Source organism: Chelonoidis abingdonii, chromosome 19, assembly GCF_003597395.2.
Source record: "Chelonoidis abingdonii isolate Lonesome George chromosome 19, CheloAbing_2.0, whole genome shotgun sequence".
In the NCBI taxonomy this organism is placed as follows: domain Eukaryota; kingdom Metazoa; phylum Chordata; order Testudines; family Testudinidae; genus Chelonoidis; species Chelonoidis abingdonii.
The window spans coordinates 40,508,641-40,528,840 of record NC_133787.1 but is presented as its reverse complement, the minus strand read 5'-3'; the positions used below and the strand labels follow the sequence as shown (position 1 = coordinate 40,528,840).

Sequence of the window (20,200 nt, the reverse complement as noted above, 5' to 3'; positions counted from 1 at the left end):
AAGTTTAACAAATGGAGGGAAGGCACTAAAAACACTCCTCATTTCGGGCACCATTCCCAGAAGGGACCATGACTCCACCTTATTTCAGCATTCAGGCTGCACTGGAGATTTTGTTCTCTTTTATAGTTTAGAATATTCATCTAAGTGGCTCAGCAGGTCCCAGACGTGCTGACAGACAGTTTTCTCTTCAATCCTCAGACAACAACTACACATATTAGAAATCCAAATTAAATACTGTACCTTGAACACATCTTCCACACAGCGGCTGAGCTCTGCCTCTTTCACCAGCACAGTCCCTGCAGGTAAGTCTTCCATTGCCACCTCTCAAAAAAAAGAAAAAAAAGAAAAAAAAAAAGGAAAAAAAAAACAGAAAATGAGCATCAAGACTCTGCTGCCACATGCACCGTCACTACATAGCCTTCAGGAGCAGGAGTGTGACACTGTCTTGGCACATTGCTACAGTACCCAAAGCAGTTTAGTAGAGCAGCACTGGAAGATACATGTGCAAATAGGTTATAGAATAATAGATGGAAGGAAGTGAAGAGTTAAGGGTGAAATCAGCAGTCCCTAGGTCTATTCTACAAAGTTAGGCTGACATAAGCCACCTTGATCTAGTTGCACATGTGTCTACACTTAAATTGGTCTCCAATTAATGTAAGCGCTTCATGACACTGACATAGTAACACCACCTCCCCGAGTGGTATTGAGCCATGTTGAGGCTGATTCAGCATGAGCGTAAATACTGCGCTACCTATGTCGACCCTAACAGTCCTCCAGCAGCAGTCCCACAATGCCCAACGCTGACCTCTCTGGTCTCAGTTGTGAACTCCACTGCCCAGGGGTCATGCAGACCGGAGGGCCCCCCGCCCTCCTCTTTAAAGCCCTGCAAATTCTTGAAATGCCTTTTCCTGATTGCCCAGAATGATGAGCACACCTAGCAGCTCTCCATTATTGCATGCAACTGCCCAGCTGGCCATGATGGCTACACGCTCCAAACATAGAATCACAGGATAAGAAGGGACTCGAAAGATCATCTAGTCCAGCCCCCTGCACTCATGGCAGGACTAAGTATTATCTAGACCAGGCCCGTACAACTCGTAAAGTGGCGAGGGCCACATTACTCCAAAGAAAAGAGCTGAGGGTCGAAACCCTCCGGCCCCATGGAAACATGCCCCCTCCCCTGGCCCAGCAGAAACACCCACCCCAGCACCACCCAGGCCTGCAGAAACAAACCCTCCTTCCCCAGCGCTGCCCCACCAAAACAGCTGTGGGACAAAAAGGAAGGTTGGGGGTGAGGAGGTGATACTTGATTTTAAATAAACCAGGGGCTCCCAGCTGAAGAGGTGGCTGGGAGCCCTTAGGGTCAAATTAAATGGCCCGGGGCTCCGGCAGCTGGGGGAACCCGGAGCTTTGTGGGGCTGGGGCAGGGATTTAAAGGGCCTAGAGCTCCCACTGCTGAGGGGAGCCCGAGCCCTTTAAATCCCAGCCCAGCCCATCCGCTGGAGCTGCCGCCAGGATTCAAAGGGCTCTGGGCTGCCCGTGGCGGTGGGGAGCCCTGAGCCCTTTAAATCTCAGCTGCGGCCAAGAATCTCTGTGGGCAGCCCAGAGCCCTTTGATTCCCGGCCATGGCTGAGATTTAAAGGGCTCTGGGCTCCCCATGGCTGTGGGCAGCCCAGAGCCTTTGAATCCTGTCCGCGGCTGGCAGGGCCGGCTTAAGAAGTGCGGGGCTCAATTTGAACATTTTGAACATGACTGGAAAAAAAAAAAACATGTAAAAAAAAAAAAAAAGCCTTTCATTTCTTAGCAACCAGTACCCTATAAAAAGTTCTGCCACAGTATGTATTTTTTGTACCAGAAGGGTTACCATACATCTGTACTTTCCTCCCTGATGGCGATTTAAGATCCAAAAAGCCTGACATGTCCGGGAAAGTACAGATGTATGTTAACCCTACCTAAAGTTCTTTTTTAAAAAGATGGGTCTGAACTAGAAATGAACTCCACCATTCCCTGAGGGTGTGCTAAGGTGCACATGTGTGGGTCCCAGCTGCTCCCTGCCCAACTCGTTGAAGCAGGTGTGCAGGGTTACTTCCCTGGGAAGTTCAGGGCACCAGTGGACATGGGGCTGGTTGGAGGTGAGGGGGAGGGGGCTGGAGGTAGGGTCTGGCTGCAGGCTGGGCAAGGGGCGTGGGGTGGGCTGGCTATGGGGTGTGCGGTGGGCTGGCTGGCTTGGGGCAGGGCCACGGGGGGGTGCGGCATCTGCTGGCAAGGCTGGAGACAAAGGAGCGTGGGACTGACTGGCTTCAGGCAGGGGGATGCAGCAGGGGTTGGCTGGAGACAAAGAAGGGGGTGCAGGGCTGGCTGGAGACAGGGGTTAGTGCAGGGCTGGAGGCAAGGCAGGGGGTGCAGGGCTGGCTGGAGATGGGCTGGCTGTGGGCAGCGGGTGCAGGGCTGGCTGCAGACAGGAACTGGTGCAGGCAGGGCAGGAGGTGCGAGGCTGGTGTGGGCAGGGGGTGCAGCAGGGGTTGGCTGCGGGCAGCTGGTGCAGGTACAGGGGGTACAGCCCACCCTGTATGGTGAGTGCGCCCTCCTCCTGCCTCCCCCACCAGGGTAGCAGCAGCAGCCCGGGGCTCAAGGGGTATTTAAAGGGCCTGGGACTCTCCTGCTTCCACTGCCCCAGCCTTGTAAATAGCTGCGGGAGCCTTGGGGAAGTGGTGGGGCTTCAGGGGCTATTTAAAGGCCCGGGGCAGTAGAAGCGACGGGAACCCCGGACTTATTAAATAGCCCCCAGAGCCCCACAGCCCTTCCCCAGGGCTCCAGCAGTGGTGCTCTGGTGACAATTTAAAGGGCCTGGGAGCCTTAGGCCTTTTAAATTGCCCCCTGGGGAAGCGGGATCACCCCGGTACAGCGCACTTGCCAGTACACTGTACCGGGGCTTGGGCATGTGGCCCTCTTAGGGGCAGGCTGATTCAGGGGAATTGGTTGAATTGGCCTAAAGCAGCCCTGGCGGCTGAGATTTAAAGGGCTCTGGGCTTTCCGTGGCTGCAGGTAGCTCAGAGCCTTTTGAATCCCAGCCGCAGCTGAGATTTAAAGAGCTCAGAGCTCCCCGCCGCTGCGGGCAGTTCAGAGCCTTTTGAATCCCGGCCACGGCTGGGATTTAAAGAGCTCTGAGCTCCCCACCGCTGCAGGCAGCTCAGAGCCTTTTGAATCCCAGCCGCAGCTGAGATTTAAAGAGCTCAGAGCTCCCCGCCGCTGCGGGCAGTTCAGAGCCTTTTGAATCCGGCCACGGCTGGGATTTAAAGAGCTCTGAGCTCCCCACCGCTGCAGGCAGCTCAGAGCCTTTTGAATCCCGTCCGTGGCTGAGATTTAAAGGGCTCTGGGCTCCCTGCCACTGCGGGCAGCTCAGAGCCTTTTGAATCCCACCGCGGGCCACACATTGAGCCTCCATGGGCCGCATTGTGTGCTGTGCAGGCCTGATCTAGACCATCCCTGAGATTCCACAACCTCCCTAGGCAATTTATTCCAGTGCTTAACAACTCCAATAGGAAGCTTTCCTAATGTCCAACCTAAACCTCTCTTGCTGCAATTTAAGCCCATTGCTTCTTGTCCTATCCTCAGAGGTTAAGGAGAATAATTTTTCTCCTCCTCCTCCTTGCAACAACCTTTTTCGGGGAAAAATTACTTCTTGTGTCTTGCTCACATGCTCCAGCCTGGAGCAGACAGGAGATATTGGATCCCCTGAGCCTGTGCACACACTGCTGTGGACCTGCCATAGAAATATCAACATCTACGAGCAGATTGCACGGGGATGCAGGAGAAAGGACCAGCAGCAGTGACACATGAAAGTGAAAGTACTGTGGCAAGCATACCAGAAGACCAGGGAGGCCAACAGTTGATCCGGTGTCAAACTACAGGCCTTACACTTTTACAAAGCGCCACATGCCATACTTGGTGGAGACACCAACAGCACCCTGCACACCACCACGGACACTTCCAAGGAGCCGAGCCACAGGCCTCTAGCCTGAAAAATGAGGAGGGGGAGGAAGAAGGGGAGGAATTGGGGACATACAACCAGGGGATTCAGTTATGCTGCAAGCCAGGGCCTGTTTGAGACTCCACCGGAGTCTAGGAAGGGCCAGGGGGAGGATCCGTGGGTAAGTATGTAACGTAAATTTATTTCCCATTACAGCGATGGCAATGTTACAAGAGACACTGACTGACAAAACCACAGCAATTCTGTGCACTCAGCCACCATTAATTGGAAGTGAGAATATCTTGCAGTCAGGAATAACTTGGGTGTTGTACAAGCATACAAAATAGCTGCAGCGGCAGTTTTGCTGACAAGGATCAAAAGTAAAACTTGCAATAACCAAGAGAATGGGTTGAAGTGTGAACAGCTGACATTAGATCTAGTGCTGTGGTCATCAACCCATCGATCGCGATTCACTGGTCAATCCTGGGGACTCTCCCAGTCGATTGTGATCTCCAGTGGTGTAGCAGGACTGCCGCGAAGGCAGGCTCCCTGCCTGCCACGGCCCCACGCCGCTCCCAGTAGCGGCCAGCATGCCCCTGCAGCCCTGGGGGGGCACAATGGTCTCTGCGCACTGCCGCCTGCCTGCAAGCACCACCCCTGCAGCTCCCATTGGCCAGGACCGGGGAACTGTGGCCAATGGGAGTTTTGGGGACAGTGCCTGCAGAGAGGGGCAGCACGCAGAGCCACATGCCCCCTGCACCCCACCCCCGTAGGGGCTGCAGAGATGCATTGGCCCCTTCCGTAGGGTGACCAGATGTTCCGTTTTTAAAGGGATAGTTCTGTTTTTTGCGTCTTTTTCTTATATAGGCGCCTATTAACCCCCACCCCCGTCCCATTTTTTCACAGTTGCTATCTGGTAACCCTATCCTTCCGGAAGCAGCGTGGGGCCGAGGCAAGCAGGAAGCCTGCCTTAGCCTTGCTGCACTGCCAACTGGGAGCTGCCCGCGGTAAGTGCCGCCCAGTGGGAGGCTGAATTCCAAACCCCAGCCCTGATTCCCGTCCTGGAGCCAGCACCCTTCACCCCCTTCTGCACCCTGAACCCCCTGCCCCAGCCCTGACCCCCTTTTCAGAGCCAGCACCTTGTACCCCCTCCTGTACCCCAGCACCCTGCTCCATCTCAAAGCCCCATCTTGCACACAAACACCCACCCAGAGCTTGCACCCCTCACCCCCTCCTGCACCCCAACCCCCTGCCCAAGGCTCAGCCCAGAGCCTCCTCCCACACTGCGAACCTCTTGCCCCAGCCCACAGCCCGCAAGCCCTCCCGAACCCCAACCCCCTGCCCCAGCCCGGTGAAAGTGAGGGAGGGTGGGGGAGAGCAAGCAACAGAAAGAGGGGGGAATGGAGTGAGCCGGGCTTTGGGGAAAGAGCAGGGCAGATCTTGGGTTGCCCTTAAATTCAAAAAGTGATCTTGGGTGTAAAAAGGTTGGAGACCCCTGATCCAGGTGTTCCTGATTATGAGGTTTTGCTGACATTGGCTAGGAGCTGCTTGCTGATGACAGGAAAATTGATTGTTTGCAAGAGTTACTATGAGTTATGTGCTTTGTTTTGGGCAACCTATAAAAACATATGTCAGAATATGTAAATTGGAGAAGTTTTTCTGCTTGCTCAGAGGCTGACATCACACTCCCCAGCAGCTGGGAGGAAGGGTGGCCACCAGAAACCTGCCACTGACCGCTCAACACCACCTCAGACTTCGGAAGTAGCAGAAGCCCTGCCCCGTGAGTCATTTAACAGTGTGGTAGAGATTGAACAAAGCACTGCAGAACATCATGTAGCCTCTGATAGCAGGTGACTTAGCACAGGAAGGTATCATCCGTCTCACTAGCACTGCCACACTAGAAACAGACTTCTCTCCTCACATCACTTCCCACAGCGAAAACCAGGCCTCCATGCACGAAGGGGACTGATTTCAGAGAAGGAAGTCATTCCTCAAACCTCTTTAAGACTGGAACATATGTAGCTATCATGGGGTGGAATCAGAATCTGAGATGCATGTCTCAAATACAATCCACCCAGCTGTTCCTTAAGCAGCACAACCAGAAAGAGGCAGAGGTCTCAGCAGGCTATAAAAACAAAGTGTTACTGGACCAATACCTCTTTCTATATGTTCCAGTTTGAGCCTAGACACTGAGCAGCCAGCTAGCCAATCAAGAAGAACCCTTGATGGAAGGACCAGGACCCTGGATCTGCAGGGATTACTCCATGGGATTTGTTTCAGGGCGATAAGCCCACAGATGTATGATAGACAGAGAAACTCATCTTCCCTTTTCAAGGGAGAGGTTTTGTCTGATATGTTACAGGACCACATGACCAAGAGAGATGGACCATTACCTGCCATATCCCAGCATTGGAGAAGTGGTGCTAGCATGGGATGGAGCAAATATTTCACTGCCAGCTGAGGACTTTCTCTGGCCATGGTGAGAAGGGCCATGGTGGCAACTCTCTGGAACTGGTGTGTTGTCAACTTCTCCTGAATATGCAGTAAGTCTAGAATCTGGAATGTAAATTACATATACAACACAGGTCAGGAAACAAAGAGAGTAGCTAACTTCTAGCCAACAGATGAGAATGAGGAGTCCTATTAATTTCAATTCAACTGAGTGCAATGCATGAGGAGGCATCTCAGCTATGAGTCTGGCGGAGGCAGGGCTCCTCCACAGTATGTGCTGCTGTGAAGAGTAGGGGAGGGAATAAGCGAATTTTTTTCTGAAATGAGCTAGGACACCAACACCTGCAGCAATTCTGGGGGCAAGGGCTAAGAAGAAGCAAGAGCTCCATGGGGGAGCATTTCTTAAATTCTGGTACCTTTTCATAGCTTGGGCAGCGTTGCCTGGTGAGAAGGCATCAGGCTCCAGGGGTCTATTCCAGACTCTCTACTTCCTGACTGTACAGTCTTGGACAGATCTCCTAAACTCTCTGCACATCAGCTTACCCTCTGAAGTGGAGTAATGCTTCACAAGCTTGTTTAAGGTTTAATACACATTTACAAAGGGATTTGAGACCCTTAAATGAAAGAAGATACAAGAAGAGCATGTGAGTCACAAAGAGAGAAGGCAGTCTGGCCAGCTAGGATACTCATGTTGAAGACATGTCATCAAGGAAACACAAGGGCCCATGGACAGTGATCAGCAAGAGAAATGCTCAGGAGGACACAGTAAAAGTAAAAGAAAGAGAAATCGTTTGACTCGTCAGCTAAAACAAATGCCTGTCAGCCTAGGACAGAAAGAGCCTGTAACAGAGCCACAGGTTCTCCCCTACACTAGAGTGTTGGGCTCCTCTGTTGGGTTACCCCATGGTCAGAGCTAGAACCGCACATAAAATGCAGGGTAATTATTGCTAACTTATGCTAGCAGGTGGATCTCATTAGCTCCTAGGCTGTAAGAGGGGCAGTAACTTGGAGTTTTTCTAGGACAGAGGCAACTAGGAGCTAAGACAGAAGAGTTCCTGAAAGGTGAAGCTGAAGCTTATGTTTTGTTATTATTTTGGTTATTTAAGGGGCACATAAAGCCAAATCCTGGAAAGGGGGTAAGTTTAGATCAGGGCTAGGCAACCTATGGCACACCTGCTGAAGGCGGCACGCACGCTGATTTTCAGTGGCACTCACACTGCCCGGGTCCTGGCCACCGGTCCGGGGGGCTCTGCATTTTAATTTAATTTTAAATGAAGCTTCTTAAACATTTTAAAAACGTTATTTACTTTACATACAACAATAGTTTAGTTCTGTATTATTGACTTATAGAAAGAGCCCTTCCAAAAATGTTAAAATGTATGACTGGGACGCAAAACCTTAAATCAGAATAAATGAAGATTCGGCACGACTTCTGAACGGTTCCTGACCCTAGTTTAGATAATCTATGGTGTGTACACACAGAGCAGGGTGGCAATTTCTCCTGCTTACAGATCCCCAGTCAAATCTCCAGTTCGGCTCTATGTCTGTACTGGATCACACTCACAACACAGCCATGCTGTACACTATCCCCTAGTTAGGGAGGCAACGGTATTTCATATTGAGGGACTATGGGCTAAGCACACTATCCCCTGCTCATAGGCACTGCAGACATGCTCTGGTGAGAATGGGGAGTCAAGGGCATACCTGTGGGCACACCTGTTGATAGTAATCCTCCAGGGACAGAGATTGATGAGGACAGGAGGCCAAGATCCTAGCAACCATGTCACACTTTCTCCAGTCTGCAGCTGCTGCTTCAGCCCCGCTGCCACCAGCTGAAAGCAAAGGAGAGCAGGACACAGACCTCATTAGACTTGGGCTTTCCCAGGTTTTTTTCCTAAAGCGAGACATTTAAGGCTAAAAGTTAGATTTTTGTTTTTAACAATCTCCTCAGCCCAGGTGTTTTTCAGGTGACTGCCCTGCTGCTTTGGAGGAAGGGAACAATGTGTTATCAAAGGCCTCGGACTCCAGCAGTCAATTCCCACCCACAAGCATAACAGCCAAGCACTGGAAGCAGGTGCTGATCTCAAGACCCTTTCAGAGAACATAAGCCCTCTCAGAGAGCACAGCACAAAACTCTGACCACCCTAGCCAGGGTTCTGGGAGTGCAGGCTATGGAACACAAGTCCCTGACGTCACGTTCACCTAGTCTTGGCGAGAAACCTCTTCCTGAGCTAACTGGCAGGCCTTGAGATCCCAAACCCTACTGGGTGTGGAATCGATCTCACTCCTCTCCAGATCATTATGATTTACTAACACAGAGCACTGTTCCCGTGCACCAATGCCCTTTACAGAAATAGGCGCTAATAAAAAAATCAGTAAAACAGATCTTTAAAAACAAACTTACTCTTCACAAGAGTGAGGAACTGGCATTTCATATACACAGGTATTTTTGCTCTAGGTTTTGTCATTTTATTTATATTTTGTCAATAACTGTAGACGTTTCCAGTCCCAGAACCCAGAAATGTTAACAATACACCCTGACAAAAGGAATCTTGAAGTTCAGGAGCTCAGAACTCCCTTTTTAAGACCAGAAGCAATATAACTCGTGCATGTGTGTGTGTAAGTTAGTCTAATAAGAGGAAATCTCTTATGGGAGGGTCCCCATAATGCTATTCCACCTTGTTATTTCATTGGATCGGAAGATCTCTGACCCACTCTGGAAGTCTCGTTTCACTCATAATCTGTGAAACAAATGACAGTGTCTGAGCAACATACTTACTTCCTGCTCCCTCCATGATGCCCCGGACAACAGCCTGAACCCCATTGGGTCTCATCAGCCTCTCCGAGAGGAGCTGTCCGCAGAGACGCCGAAGCCAAGCTGGGGCTTGGGCAAGCGGCTGCTTCACCTCTTGTCCAGGGAACTGCAGGCCCTGAAAGGATACGGAAAGGGGGATTGGAAATGTATTTTCTTTAGAGAATGGTGCCAGCACTCACAGATGTGCAAAACTACATGCTCTCTGTTCTGTATGGCTTTGATCTGTATGTCATGGCAGGAACACAACACAGAGGGGAATTTTCTATAAATCACTTCACCACCTAATAGCACCAAAATAATTAGGGTTTAATTAGGTAGGCTGAGCATCCCAAGAGCCTCTCCTCCATGCAGGGATTTCTTTCCCTAAATTACAGTCTCCTGGGGTTACACGTCAGCTTTGACTGTCTCACTACCAGTGATACATACAGGGGGTTCTCAGTATGAATCAGGGCTCATTGCACTCAAGAGGAGAGCAAGTCCAACTCCAGTGACTGCTAGGCACATACTCCCATTGCTGAGAAGACAGACAATACAAACTATAGGTTACGTGGTCAAGAAAGGAAACACAACCCCAGAGTGCCTCACTATTAGGACAGGTGGTGTTCCAGTAGAAATCGCAGTGCCATCTAGAGTGTGCAATCCTAGAAATCATGCAGTCTGCATGGACGGCGTTTGCTGTCAGCTGCCATATCAATAGTGGAAAAGGCAGGTGTATGTTTGCTTTACTGAGAAAGTAGCTCAGGGGATTCTCCCACCTTTCCTTTACAAGGCAGCCCTCACTTCCATGTTAAACAGCTACATTAAACACACAGAGTATTTATGGAAGAAGAAAGACCAAATAAGAACGAATCAGTGCAGATTCAAGGCTACTGGCAACCCAGGTCAGAACTGATCAGAAGTGTCCAGCTGCTTTATTTAATGAGATCCGACACCCCAAATCCTTCAACGGACTGTTCTTTCATGTTGCTTTAACCACTCCAGAGGGAGAGGAGCAACCTCCATCCTGGACAGCAGCTTTCTTTAATGAGCCACTGCCTTCCCTTTAAGCCTGCAGTGCTAAGTGAAAACAGCTGCAGCTCAAATTTATCAACTTTGATTAACAAACTTAAATAGATGGATCAGCATAACACTACACAGTTGGAGCACAAGACTACTGCTGACACTATACAGAAAAGCAATTAGAAAGTGTATTTAAAGGACTCTATAAGATTCTTAAAAGGAAAATCTAATATTCTCTTTGCCGGTAAATCTAGCATTATAAGCCAAGCGTTTCTGAACATACAATTCCAATTTAGGGGCAATACTGTGCCGTGCATTAGTGTTTTAAGACCAAGACTCAGATTTTTCTTGTTTCACCAGATGTGGTACACTGAATTCCTGACAGCAACATTGTTCTCAGTGTGAATTCCCCTGGTTCTCCCAGTTTACAGCCTCACAGAGCACCCTGAAACATGGCCTAGTTTAAATTGCTACATGGAGGAAAGACACGCATCTAGCTGCAATGCCTCTGTTCATTTAAAGGCAAGTAACAGTCTTTTCCCAGAGGTCCTGTACAGATTGAAATCAGGAATTGGACATTTGCTCAAGTTAGTGCCACACAGTCTGAAGAGAAAGCAATGCCTGTTTTGCCAGAGTGACATAGGAAAGTTACAGGACAAGACACTTCACCAAGGACAGTCCTGTTGAAGCTTGACAGAATATAAACTGAACTGGTGCTGTAATGGCTTTGACGGAAGGCAACGGTATATACACAAACTCCGGGGAGTTCTAGGGCAAAGCACACCTAAACCGAAGAACAAAGCATTGCCAAGAACTTCTATTTACTATTCATAGAGCACCAAAAGCGTACAAGGTGTTTCGCTGAACAATTTTTTTGCAAAGAAGGAAGTGTGGCAATGTAGTCAGTTTGTGGAATTGACAAGCTTTGTATCCTAGCTACAAGGGTAAATGCACAAAAATTAACTTATTCCAAGTTATGGCTCTCACAGCAACTCTGCTTTATTGCAGGCATCACAAGTAGGATTTTTATTACTATTTTATGCCATAAATATTTATGTTCAGTGTGACAGGATCACTGTTGCTGTAGGAGTCACAATTTTGCTGATTTTTGCGCATTTATAGTCTAATCCATAACGTTTTATTAACATATTTTTGCATTATTCATGACTAGTAACATAGCCAAGTTTCTAGGACAAATAGCCCAGCCAATCTCAGAGTGGAGAAGTAGCCGTCAGTGCGTATTTAGCACAAATTCAGCTGGTTTGTTAGGAAGCATATAAACCACCACAATGAGCCAGATTCATCCCTGCTGACACAGCATTATACTTGGTGAAGCAACACAGCAAGTATGGATCCACAGCACCATCTTCTCCAGGGAACACGCTTCTGTGCTTCTATTATGTTTTCAAGAAAACAGATTCACTCCTAGTATGTAGCTTGAGTAAAAATAAAACAAAGCTTCCAAATGCAAGTCTCTGCAGCAAATTCCAAGCCCCATATCTACATCCCACTGGTCAGACAGGTAGCTAGGAAATCACAGTTTAATGCTCTAGCACAGAGGTGGGCAAACCACAGCCCGGGGGCCACATCTGGCCTGTCAGACTTTTAATCCGGCCCTCGAGGTCCCATTGGGGAGCGGGGTCGGGGGCTTGCCCCACTCTGCACATGCCATGGTTCCCAGAAGCAGCAGCATGTCCCCCATTCAGATCCTACATGTAGGGGTTGTCAGGGGGCTCCGCGCACCGTCCCAGCCTTAAGTGCTAGCTCTCCAACTCCCATTGGCTAGGAGCTACAGCCAATGGGATCTGCAGGGGCAGCACCTGCGGACAGGGCAGTGCGCAGAGTAACCTGTCTGCCCCTACATGTAGAAGCTAGAGGGGGGACAGGCTGCTGCTTCCAGGAGCTGCTTGAGATAAGCGCCACCTGGAGCCTGCACCCCTGACCCATCCCCCTGCTCCAGCCCTGATCACTCTCCTGCCCTCCGAACCCCTTGGTCCCAGCCTCAAGCATCCTCCTGCACCCCAAACCACTCATCCCCAGCCCCACCCCAGCTGGAGCCCTCCTCCACCCCCCCGTACTCCAACCCCCAGCCCAGAGCCCCCTCCCACACCCTGAACTCCTCATTTCTGGCCCCATTCCAGAGTCTGCACCCCCAGCCGGAGTCCTCACCCCTGCACCTCCTGCACACAACTCTCAATTTCGAGAGCATTCATGGCCCGCCATACAATATCCATACCCAGATGTGGCCCTCAGGCCAAAAAGTTTGCCCACCCCTGCTCTAGCATATCATATTCCAGCTCCTGTACCACTGAAAAGTGCAGGCACCGGAGACAGCCTCATGAGTCAGATTCCCTTCCCCCGCCCAGCTACAGAACCAGTTGGCAGCCTCGGTACCTGTTTGGATCCTCCCTGGAGGACAAGCAGTTCCCGGACCACTAGTGGTTGGTAGACTCGATCCAAGACACTCTTCAAGGCCTCCCTGCAGTGGGTTCGCTGTTCTTCTGTAAGGCCCTGAAAAATAACAGGTCTCTGTGCTGGAATATTAACACAGCGCAGGCAAGCAGTACAGCAGCACAGGGTGTGTATTTTGCTAGGTTCTGGCTCCCTCTGCTGGACCATTAACAACTTATAGGACATCGATTGGGAAATATCCAGGTGGGTATCTAGAGACCATTCTAAATTCTTTTTGACACAGGGTGTTTTTTACTCAAGGCAAATATAAACAAAAACTGTTCGGGAACAACTGTTACCCGGGAACTGCCGCACACACACACAGAATAAACACACAAAACAACCCTGCAAGAGTAAAAGCAATGCAGGCAGAAGTCCATCAGAGTGGGTCTATCCGGTTTATTACACTGAATGCAGCAATTACTTGCCTTGTGGACAGGTGGTGTATGTGCATTTGGTGCAAGCAGTTTGTGGCTCTCAGAGACCAAATATGAGCTTTTGAGACAAGAGTTTCTGAACTGGAGGAGCTAAGAGAGACAGCGAGATACACGAGACTTTGCGGGACAAAGGCCTGAGCTACAGTACAGTTAGGTTGACATAAGACAGCTTACCTTGGCCTAAGTCTGTAAGTGTCTACACTAGAATGTTGCACCCACCGATGTAAGATGCCCACTATGCTGACCTAATAACTCCACCTCTGCGAGATGCGTAGTATTCAGGTCGATGTAGTAGGGTGAGACAGTGTCTGTGTAGCCACTGCGTTACTTACATTGCCTGTTGCCTGTCAGCCCAGCATGGGACTCACAGCTGGAGCCCTGACTCCACAGAGCCCTACTGTCCGGTGGCTGCCAACCTGGAGCCCCGCTGCTACTTCCCAGTGAGGGATTGGGCAGGGGGGAGGAGGAAGGAGCCCAGGCTTGGGCTCTCCTCCCCGCCCATCCCTCACTGGGAGGTGGCAGAGAGGCTCCGAGTTGTCAATCCCTCCTTCCGTGTGTCAGCCCTGGGAGCAGAGCTTACAATGGGATCACCCCACCCACACCCCAGGGCTGACAGTCTAAGATGCAAGACCCGCCCCAGCTCATTTTCACAGAAAGGAGCCTTCCAGCAGTGAAACTGACATTTTTGTCAGTTTCAGGGCTGCTATTATTTCACATTTCCTCTCTGGCTCTGGTTGTCAGCCCCAGGGCAGGAGTCCAGCTGACAGCCAGAGAGGAGAGGTGAAATAATAGCAGCCGTGAAACTGACAAGAATGTCGACTGTGAAATGGAGCCCTGTGCCTGGCTCACAACTGGCACTGTCAGCTCTGCGGTGGGAGGAAGGCTCCAGCTGTGAACCCTGTGCGGCCATCAGTGCCCCAGAATGCCGCACTTCAGTCAGTGCAAGCGCTCGTGGTACGGATGCACACCACCGGCAAAAGGAGGGTAGTGTGGACACCAACAGCCGATTTAATTACTGTGTTGGCTGCAGGTCGACCTACTTTTGTAGTGTAGACAAGCTCAAAGTAAAGCGGTTCCAGCCCCCACTATGACAGCCTCTGTGTTGCTGAGGAGGAGGAAAGTCTCAGGGAAGGGGAACATCAAGCTGGAGCAGAGGAAACCAATGTCACAGCTGGGACCCTCCTTCCAGATGATGTCATAGTACTCTTTCACACTGAGGATACCTTTCCAGGGTAAAGTGACCCTGTTATTAGGAAGAGGCAGGTAATAGTAATGGGGGATTTGATTATTAGAAATATAAATAGTGGGGTTTTGACGACCAGGAGAACCCTATGGTGAATTGCCTGCTGGGTGCAAAGGTTGTGGATCTCTCAAGACATTTAGACAGTTTTATGCATAGGGTTGGAGAGGAGCGAAGTCCAGGATTTCCATGGTAGCACTCTCTGAAATGTTTCCAGTGCCACATTGTGATGTTATTGATATAAACTGGGACCATATAGAACATGAGTTGCAACCAAGGTCCTGTAGTGGCACCAGATCTTATGTAAAGAGGGTCATATAAGGTGTCTAAGACCAGGTTACGGGTTATGATTACGCTGTCTGTATGTCTGTATCATTTTGTAGCTGAAGTTATGAATATTGGCTCTATACTGTCTATATTTCAAACTTGTACTGTGTTACTGGGAAAGATCCCAGACAAGTGGGTGTTAGTTCTGCTTAGCCTGCTTGATGGCCCATTAAGGACCATCAGCTACACAACTGACCCATTGAGAGGAGGCAGATACGCATTGTGACTCAGCAGGGTGTGCAGAAACTGGCCCATGTGACTGCAGACTCCATTTTGCTGTAACTTTCCACAGTAAGAACAAAGAGGTTCTTACACCTGGAAAAGCCTATATAAGGCTGATGCCTCATCTCCATCTTGTCTTCAATCCTGCTTCTTACCTCTGGAGGGACTTTGCTACAAGCTGAAGCTCTACACAAGGGACTGATGACCCATCCCAGCGGGGGATGTTCTCCAGAGACTTGATTTGAACCTGCAGTTTACTCCATCACTGCTACAAGCCTGAATAAGAACTTTGCCATTACTGTATGTAATTGATTCCATTTAACCAATTCTAGCTCTCATCTCTATCTTTTTCCTTTTATGAATAAACCTTTAGATTTTAGATTCTAAAGGATTGGCAACAGCGTGATTTGTGGGGTAAGATCTGATGTGTATGTTGACCTGGGTCTGGGGCTTGGTCCTTTGGGATTGAGAGAACCTTTTTCTTTTACCGGGGTGTTGGTTTTCATAACCATTCATCCCCAGGACGGGTGGCACTGGTGGTGATACTGGGAGACTGGAGTGTCTAAGGAAATTGCTGGTGTGATTTGTGGTTGGCCAGTGGGGTGAAACCGAAGTCATTTTTGTCTGGCTGGTTTGGTTTGCCTTAGAGGTGGAAAAACCCCAGCCTTGGGCTGTAACTGCCCTGTTTGAGCAATTGGTCCTGAATTGGCACTCTCAGTTGGGTACCGGCAGAACCACATCGTCACACACATGCTGGGCCAGTTAGACAGACAGACAACTACAGGGTCTCAATGAGTGGATGAGACAATGGTGTTCGGAGGAGGGATTTAGGTTTATTAGGAACTGGGGAATCTTTTGGGAAAGGAGAAGCCTATACAGGAAGGATAGGCTCCACCTAAACCAAAATGGAACCAGACTGCTGGTATGTAAAATTAAAAAGGTCATAGAGGAGTTTTTAAACTAAGGAGTGAGGGCAAGTGATAGGTGCAGAGCAGCACATGGTTCATACATCCCGCATGGGAGGATTTATTAAAGGGAATATTCTATATCCTGGTAAAGAGCAGAGGATAGAAGTAGACAAAGTACAGGTAGAAACGGAAGAGACACAAAGAAGAGTCCCATTCAGTTACATCACTCAAAGGCAGACTAATTTTATAAGTGCTTGGATACAAATGCAAGAAGTCTAAACAGTAAGATGGGTGAACTTGACCGTCTGATATTAAATGAGGATACTGATATAATGGGAATCACAGAAACTTGGTAGAATAATGATAATCAATGGGATCTGGTAATATCAGGTTACAAAATATACAGAAATGTGAGAGTGGGTCACACTGGTGGGGGAGTGGCACAATATGTAAAAGAAGGCATAGAGTCAAATACAGTAAAAGTCTTAAATGAATTAAAACAGCACCATAGAACCTCTATGGATAGAAATTCCACGCTTGAATAATAAGAATACAGCAACAGGAATATACTACCAACCACCTGACCAGGATGGTGACAATGACTGAGAAATGCTCAGGGAGATTAGAGAGGCTACCAGAACAGAAGACCCAATAATAATGGGGGATTTCAACTATCCACATATTGACTAGGAACATGTCACCTCAGAAATAAAATGTTTAGACACCAGTAACGGCTGCTTCTTGGAGCAGCTAGTCCTGGATCCCACAGGGAAAGAAGTAATTCTTGATTTAGTCCTAAGTAGGGGACAGGATCTGGTCCAAGAAATGAATATAGCTGAACTGCTTGGTAATAGTGACCTTGATGTAATTAAATGTAACCTTCTTGTAGGGGGGAAAATACCAAAGAAACCCACCACAGTAGCATTTAGCTTAAAAAAAAGAAAGACCTACACAAAAATGAGGAGGCTAGTTAAATGGAAATTCAAAGGAACAGTCACAAGAGCAAAATGCCTGTAAGCTGCATAAAAACTTTATAAAAACACAGTAATAAAGACCCAGACTAAATGTATACCTCAAATGAAAGAAAAACAGTAAGACGACCCAAAAAAATGCCAGCCCAGCTAAACAGAGTCAAAGAGGTTCGAGACAAAAAGACATCCTTCAGAAACTGGAAATCAAATCCTGCTGAGGACAATAGAAAGAAACACAAACTCTGGCAAGTCCAGGCAGGCCAAAAAAGAATCTGAAGAACAACTAACCAAAGACAAAAGCTAACAACAAACATTTTTTTAATTACATCAGAAGCAGGAAGCCTGGAAAACAAACAGTGGGGCCGCTGAATGAGCAAGGCGCTAAAGGAGCACTCAAGGAAGACAAGGCTGTTACTGAGAAACTAAATGAATTCTCTGCATGGGTCTTCACTGCAGAGGATGTGAGGGAGATTCCCACACCTGAGTCATTCTTTTTAGGTGACAAATCTGAGGAACTGTCCCAGATTGCAGTGTCAGTAGAGATGTTTTGGGAACAAATTGATAAATTAAACAGTAATAAGTCGCCAGGAACAGATGGGATTCACCCAAGAGTTCTGAAGGAACTCAAATATGAAATTGCAGAACTACTAACTGTGGTGTGTAACATCTCACTTAAAACAGCCTCTGTATCAGATGACAGGCAAATAGCTAATGTAACGCCTATTTTTAAAAAAGGCTCCAGAGGAGATCCTGGCAATTACAGGCCAGTAAGCTTCACTTCAGTACAGGCCAAACTGGTTGAAACTTAGTAAAGAACACAATTATCAGACAGGCAGGTGAACACAATGTTGGGAAAGAGTCCACCCAGCTTTTCAAAAGGGAAACCACACCCTATCAATCTCTTTCAATTCTCTGAGAGGGTCAACAAACACATGGACAAGGGTAATCCAGTAGATGTAGTACATTTCGACTTTCAGAAACCCCTTGATGAGGTCCCTCACCAACAGCTCTTAAGCAAAAGAGGTAGTCATGGGATAAGAGGGAAAGTCCTTTTGTGGTTCAGTAAATGGTTAAAACCTATTGAAAAAAGGGTAGGAATAAATGGTCAGTTTTCCTGGTGACGAAAGGTAAATAATGGGTCTCCCAAGGATCTGTACTGGAACCAGTGCTGTTCAGCATATTCACAAACCATTTGGAAAAAGGAGGTAAACAGCGAGGTGGCAAGGTTTGCACACAATACAAAAGTATCAAGATAGTCAAGTCTAAACCAGATTGCAAAGAGTTACAAAAGAGTCTCACAAAACTGAATGACTGGGCAACAAAATGGGAGATTAAATTCAATTTTGATAAATGCAAAGTAATGCACATTGGAAAACTTAATCCCAACTATAAATACTCATTGATGGGATCTAAATTAGCTGTTGCCACTCAAGAAAGAGATCTTGGAGTCTTTGTGGACAGTTCTCTGAAAATATTCTGCTCAATGTGCAGCAGCAGTCAAAAAAAACAAATAGAATAGAATAGAATAGGAAACATTAGGAAAGAGATAATAAGGCAGAAAATATCATAATGCCACTCTATAAATCCATGACATGCCTTCAATACCACACCTTCAATACTGCACACAGCTCGGCTGCCCCATCTAAAAAGAGATATATTAGAATTGGAAAAAGTACAGAGAAGGGCAACAACAATTATTAGGAGTATGGAACGGCTTCTGTATGAGAAGAGATTAATAAGACTGGGACTTTTCAGCTTGGAAAAGAGACAACTAAGGGAGGATATGATAGAGGTCTATACAATCATGAATACTATGGAGAAAGTGAATAAGGAAGTGTTATTTATCCCTTCACATAAAACAAGAACCAGGGGTCACCCTTTAATAGTTTTAAAACAAACAAAAGGAAGCACTTCTTCACACAACACACAGTCAACCTGTGGAAGTTGTTGCCAGGGGATGTTGAGCAGGCCAAAAGAATAACTGGGTTCAAAAAAGAATTAAATAAAGTTCATGACGGACAGGTCCATCAATGGCTACTAGCCAAGAGGTCAGGGATGGAGCCCCATGCCATAGGTGTCCCTAAGCTTTTGACTGCCAGGTGCTGGGACTGGACAACAGTGGATGGATCACTCCATAAACTGCCCAGTTCTGTTCACTCCCTCTGAAGCCTCTGGCACTGGCCACAGTCAGAAGAGAGGATACTGAGCTAGATGGAGCACTGGTCCATCCCAGTATGACCATTCTTATGTTCTTATGACAGGATCAGATTTGAGGTTCAGCTAGGCCAGTATCCTGTCCAGGACAGTTACTGGTACCAGTTGCTTCAAAGGAAGGTGCAAGACACCACACAGAAGGCAGATATGGGTTAATCTGCCCCCCAAGGAAGGTCTCATCTTGCTCCCTGAAGCACAAAGTTTTATGTCCCTTCCAGACAGTTGTCTTTGCCCCAGAAAAATGGAAGCTACAGGATTGGGCCTATATGCAAAATTAAGGCAGGAAATTCCACTCAGAACACACACCTTTAGTTGCTCCAGTGGCCTGGCTTGCTCCCCCTTTCCTTTGGTCGGGCAGAATCCAAGCTGGCACAGACCTGCAATGAGGTCCCCAAGGTGGCGGGTAAGGATGAGGCTGCCCAAAGATGGGTGCTGTGCAATCTGCAGCAGTGCAGTACAGCTGGCATAGAGCCGATGCAGAGTACTGGGGGCAGCATTGGGAGATACCACATCCTGAATAACAGCACTGAACTCTGTCCTGTGCTTCAGCGGGATTCCAACCCCAGGCAAGAGATATGGACAAAGGCCCAAGGTAATCACAAACTGTAATGCAGACTGAACAGTCTTCTGCTGGGAGATACTGAGCGTGTCAGGGCTGAGAGCAGGAGCAGCTTCAGCGGTCCTAGGGTTTGGTTTGGCTGGATGATAAGCAGCAGCTAGGAGGATCATGCACTTCTTCAGACTCAGCAGTAACAGCAGGACTTGACAAGTAAAACTCCAGGTCACATCTGTAGAGCTTTCTAGCCAAGCAGCCTGATCTCTGACTTCAGCTCTCAAGCTCCGCAGTTCATTCCACTGGGGATCCTGACCAAACTTTTCCTCTAAAGCAGCCAAGTTGGAGTTCAAGGTTTTGAGCAGAGCTGCATGTTTTGCTGTCTGGAGAGAACCTGAATCTGTTCCTAAAAGGGAAAACAAATAGGTCAAGCACAGTACAAGGATTGCGAGAGCGGAGCACCTGCCCTCCGCTAAGCCATATAATGTCCCTCCTTAGCTATTATTAGTGTCCTGCTGAGAGGTACTGGTTACTCCTTGGATCTTTAACCTCCCTGAGCCTGGGTGTGAACACACCTGCTATTAACATAAATATCTGCATAAATTAATCACTAGGCAAAAGGGGGCTGTGAACCTGCCAAGA

At 48.3% G+C, this 20,200-nt stretch overlaps 1 protein-coding gene across 7 annotated transcripts in view; it reads right to left on the bottom strand.

Moving 5' to 3' along the window:
* The window catches only part of TANGO6 (transport and golgi organization 6 homolog), a 95,273-nt gene that overhangs the window by 71,748 nt on the left and 3,325 nt on the right, over positions 1-20,200 (bottom strand). For 6 of the 7 annotated variants that reach the window (XR_012657281.1, XM_032771370.2, XM_032771369.2 and 3 more), the window contains exons 2-7: positions 19,312-19,964; positions 12,630-12,746; positions 9,201-9,351; positions 8,126-8,253; positions 6,364-6,526; positions 241-323 (exon numbers count right to left, since the gene is read on the bottom strand). Coding sequence is in view for 6 of the 7 variants with exons in the window: in XM_032771370.2 (XP_032627261.1) it covers positions 241-323; positions 6,364-6,526; positions 8,126-8,253; positions 9,201-9,351; positions 12,630-12,746; positions 19,312-19,964 (1,295 nt within the window). In the remaining variant the exon portion in view is untranslated. The remainder of the gene's footprint in view (positions 1-240; positions 324-6,363; positions 6,527-8,125; positions 8,254-9,200; positions 9,352-12,629; positions 12,747-19,311; positions 19,965-20,200) is intronic. The other variant, XM_075073758.1, reaches the window with a different exon arrangement.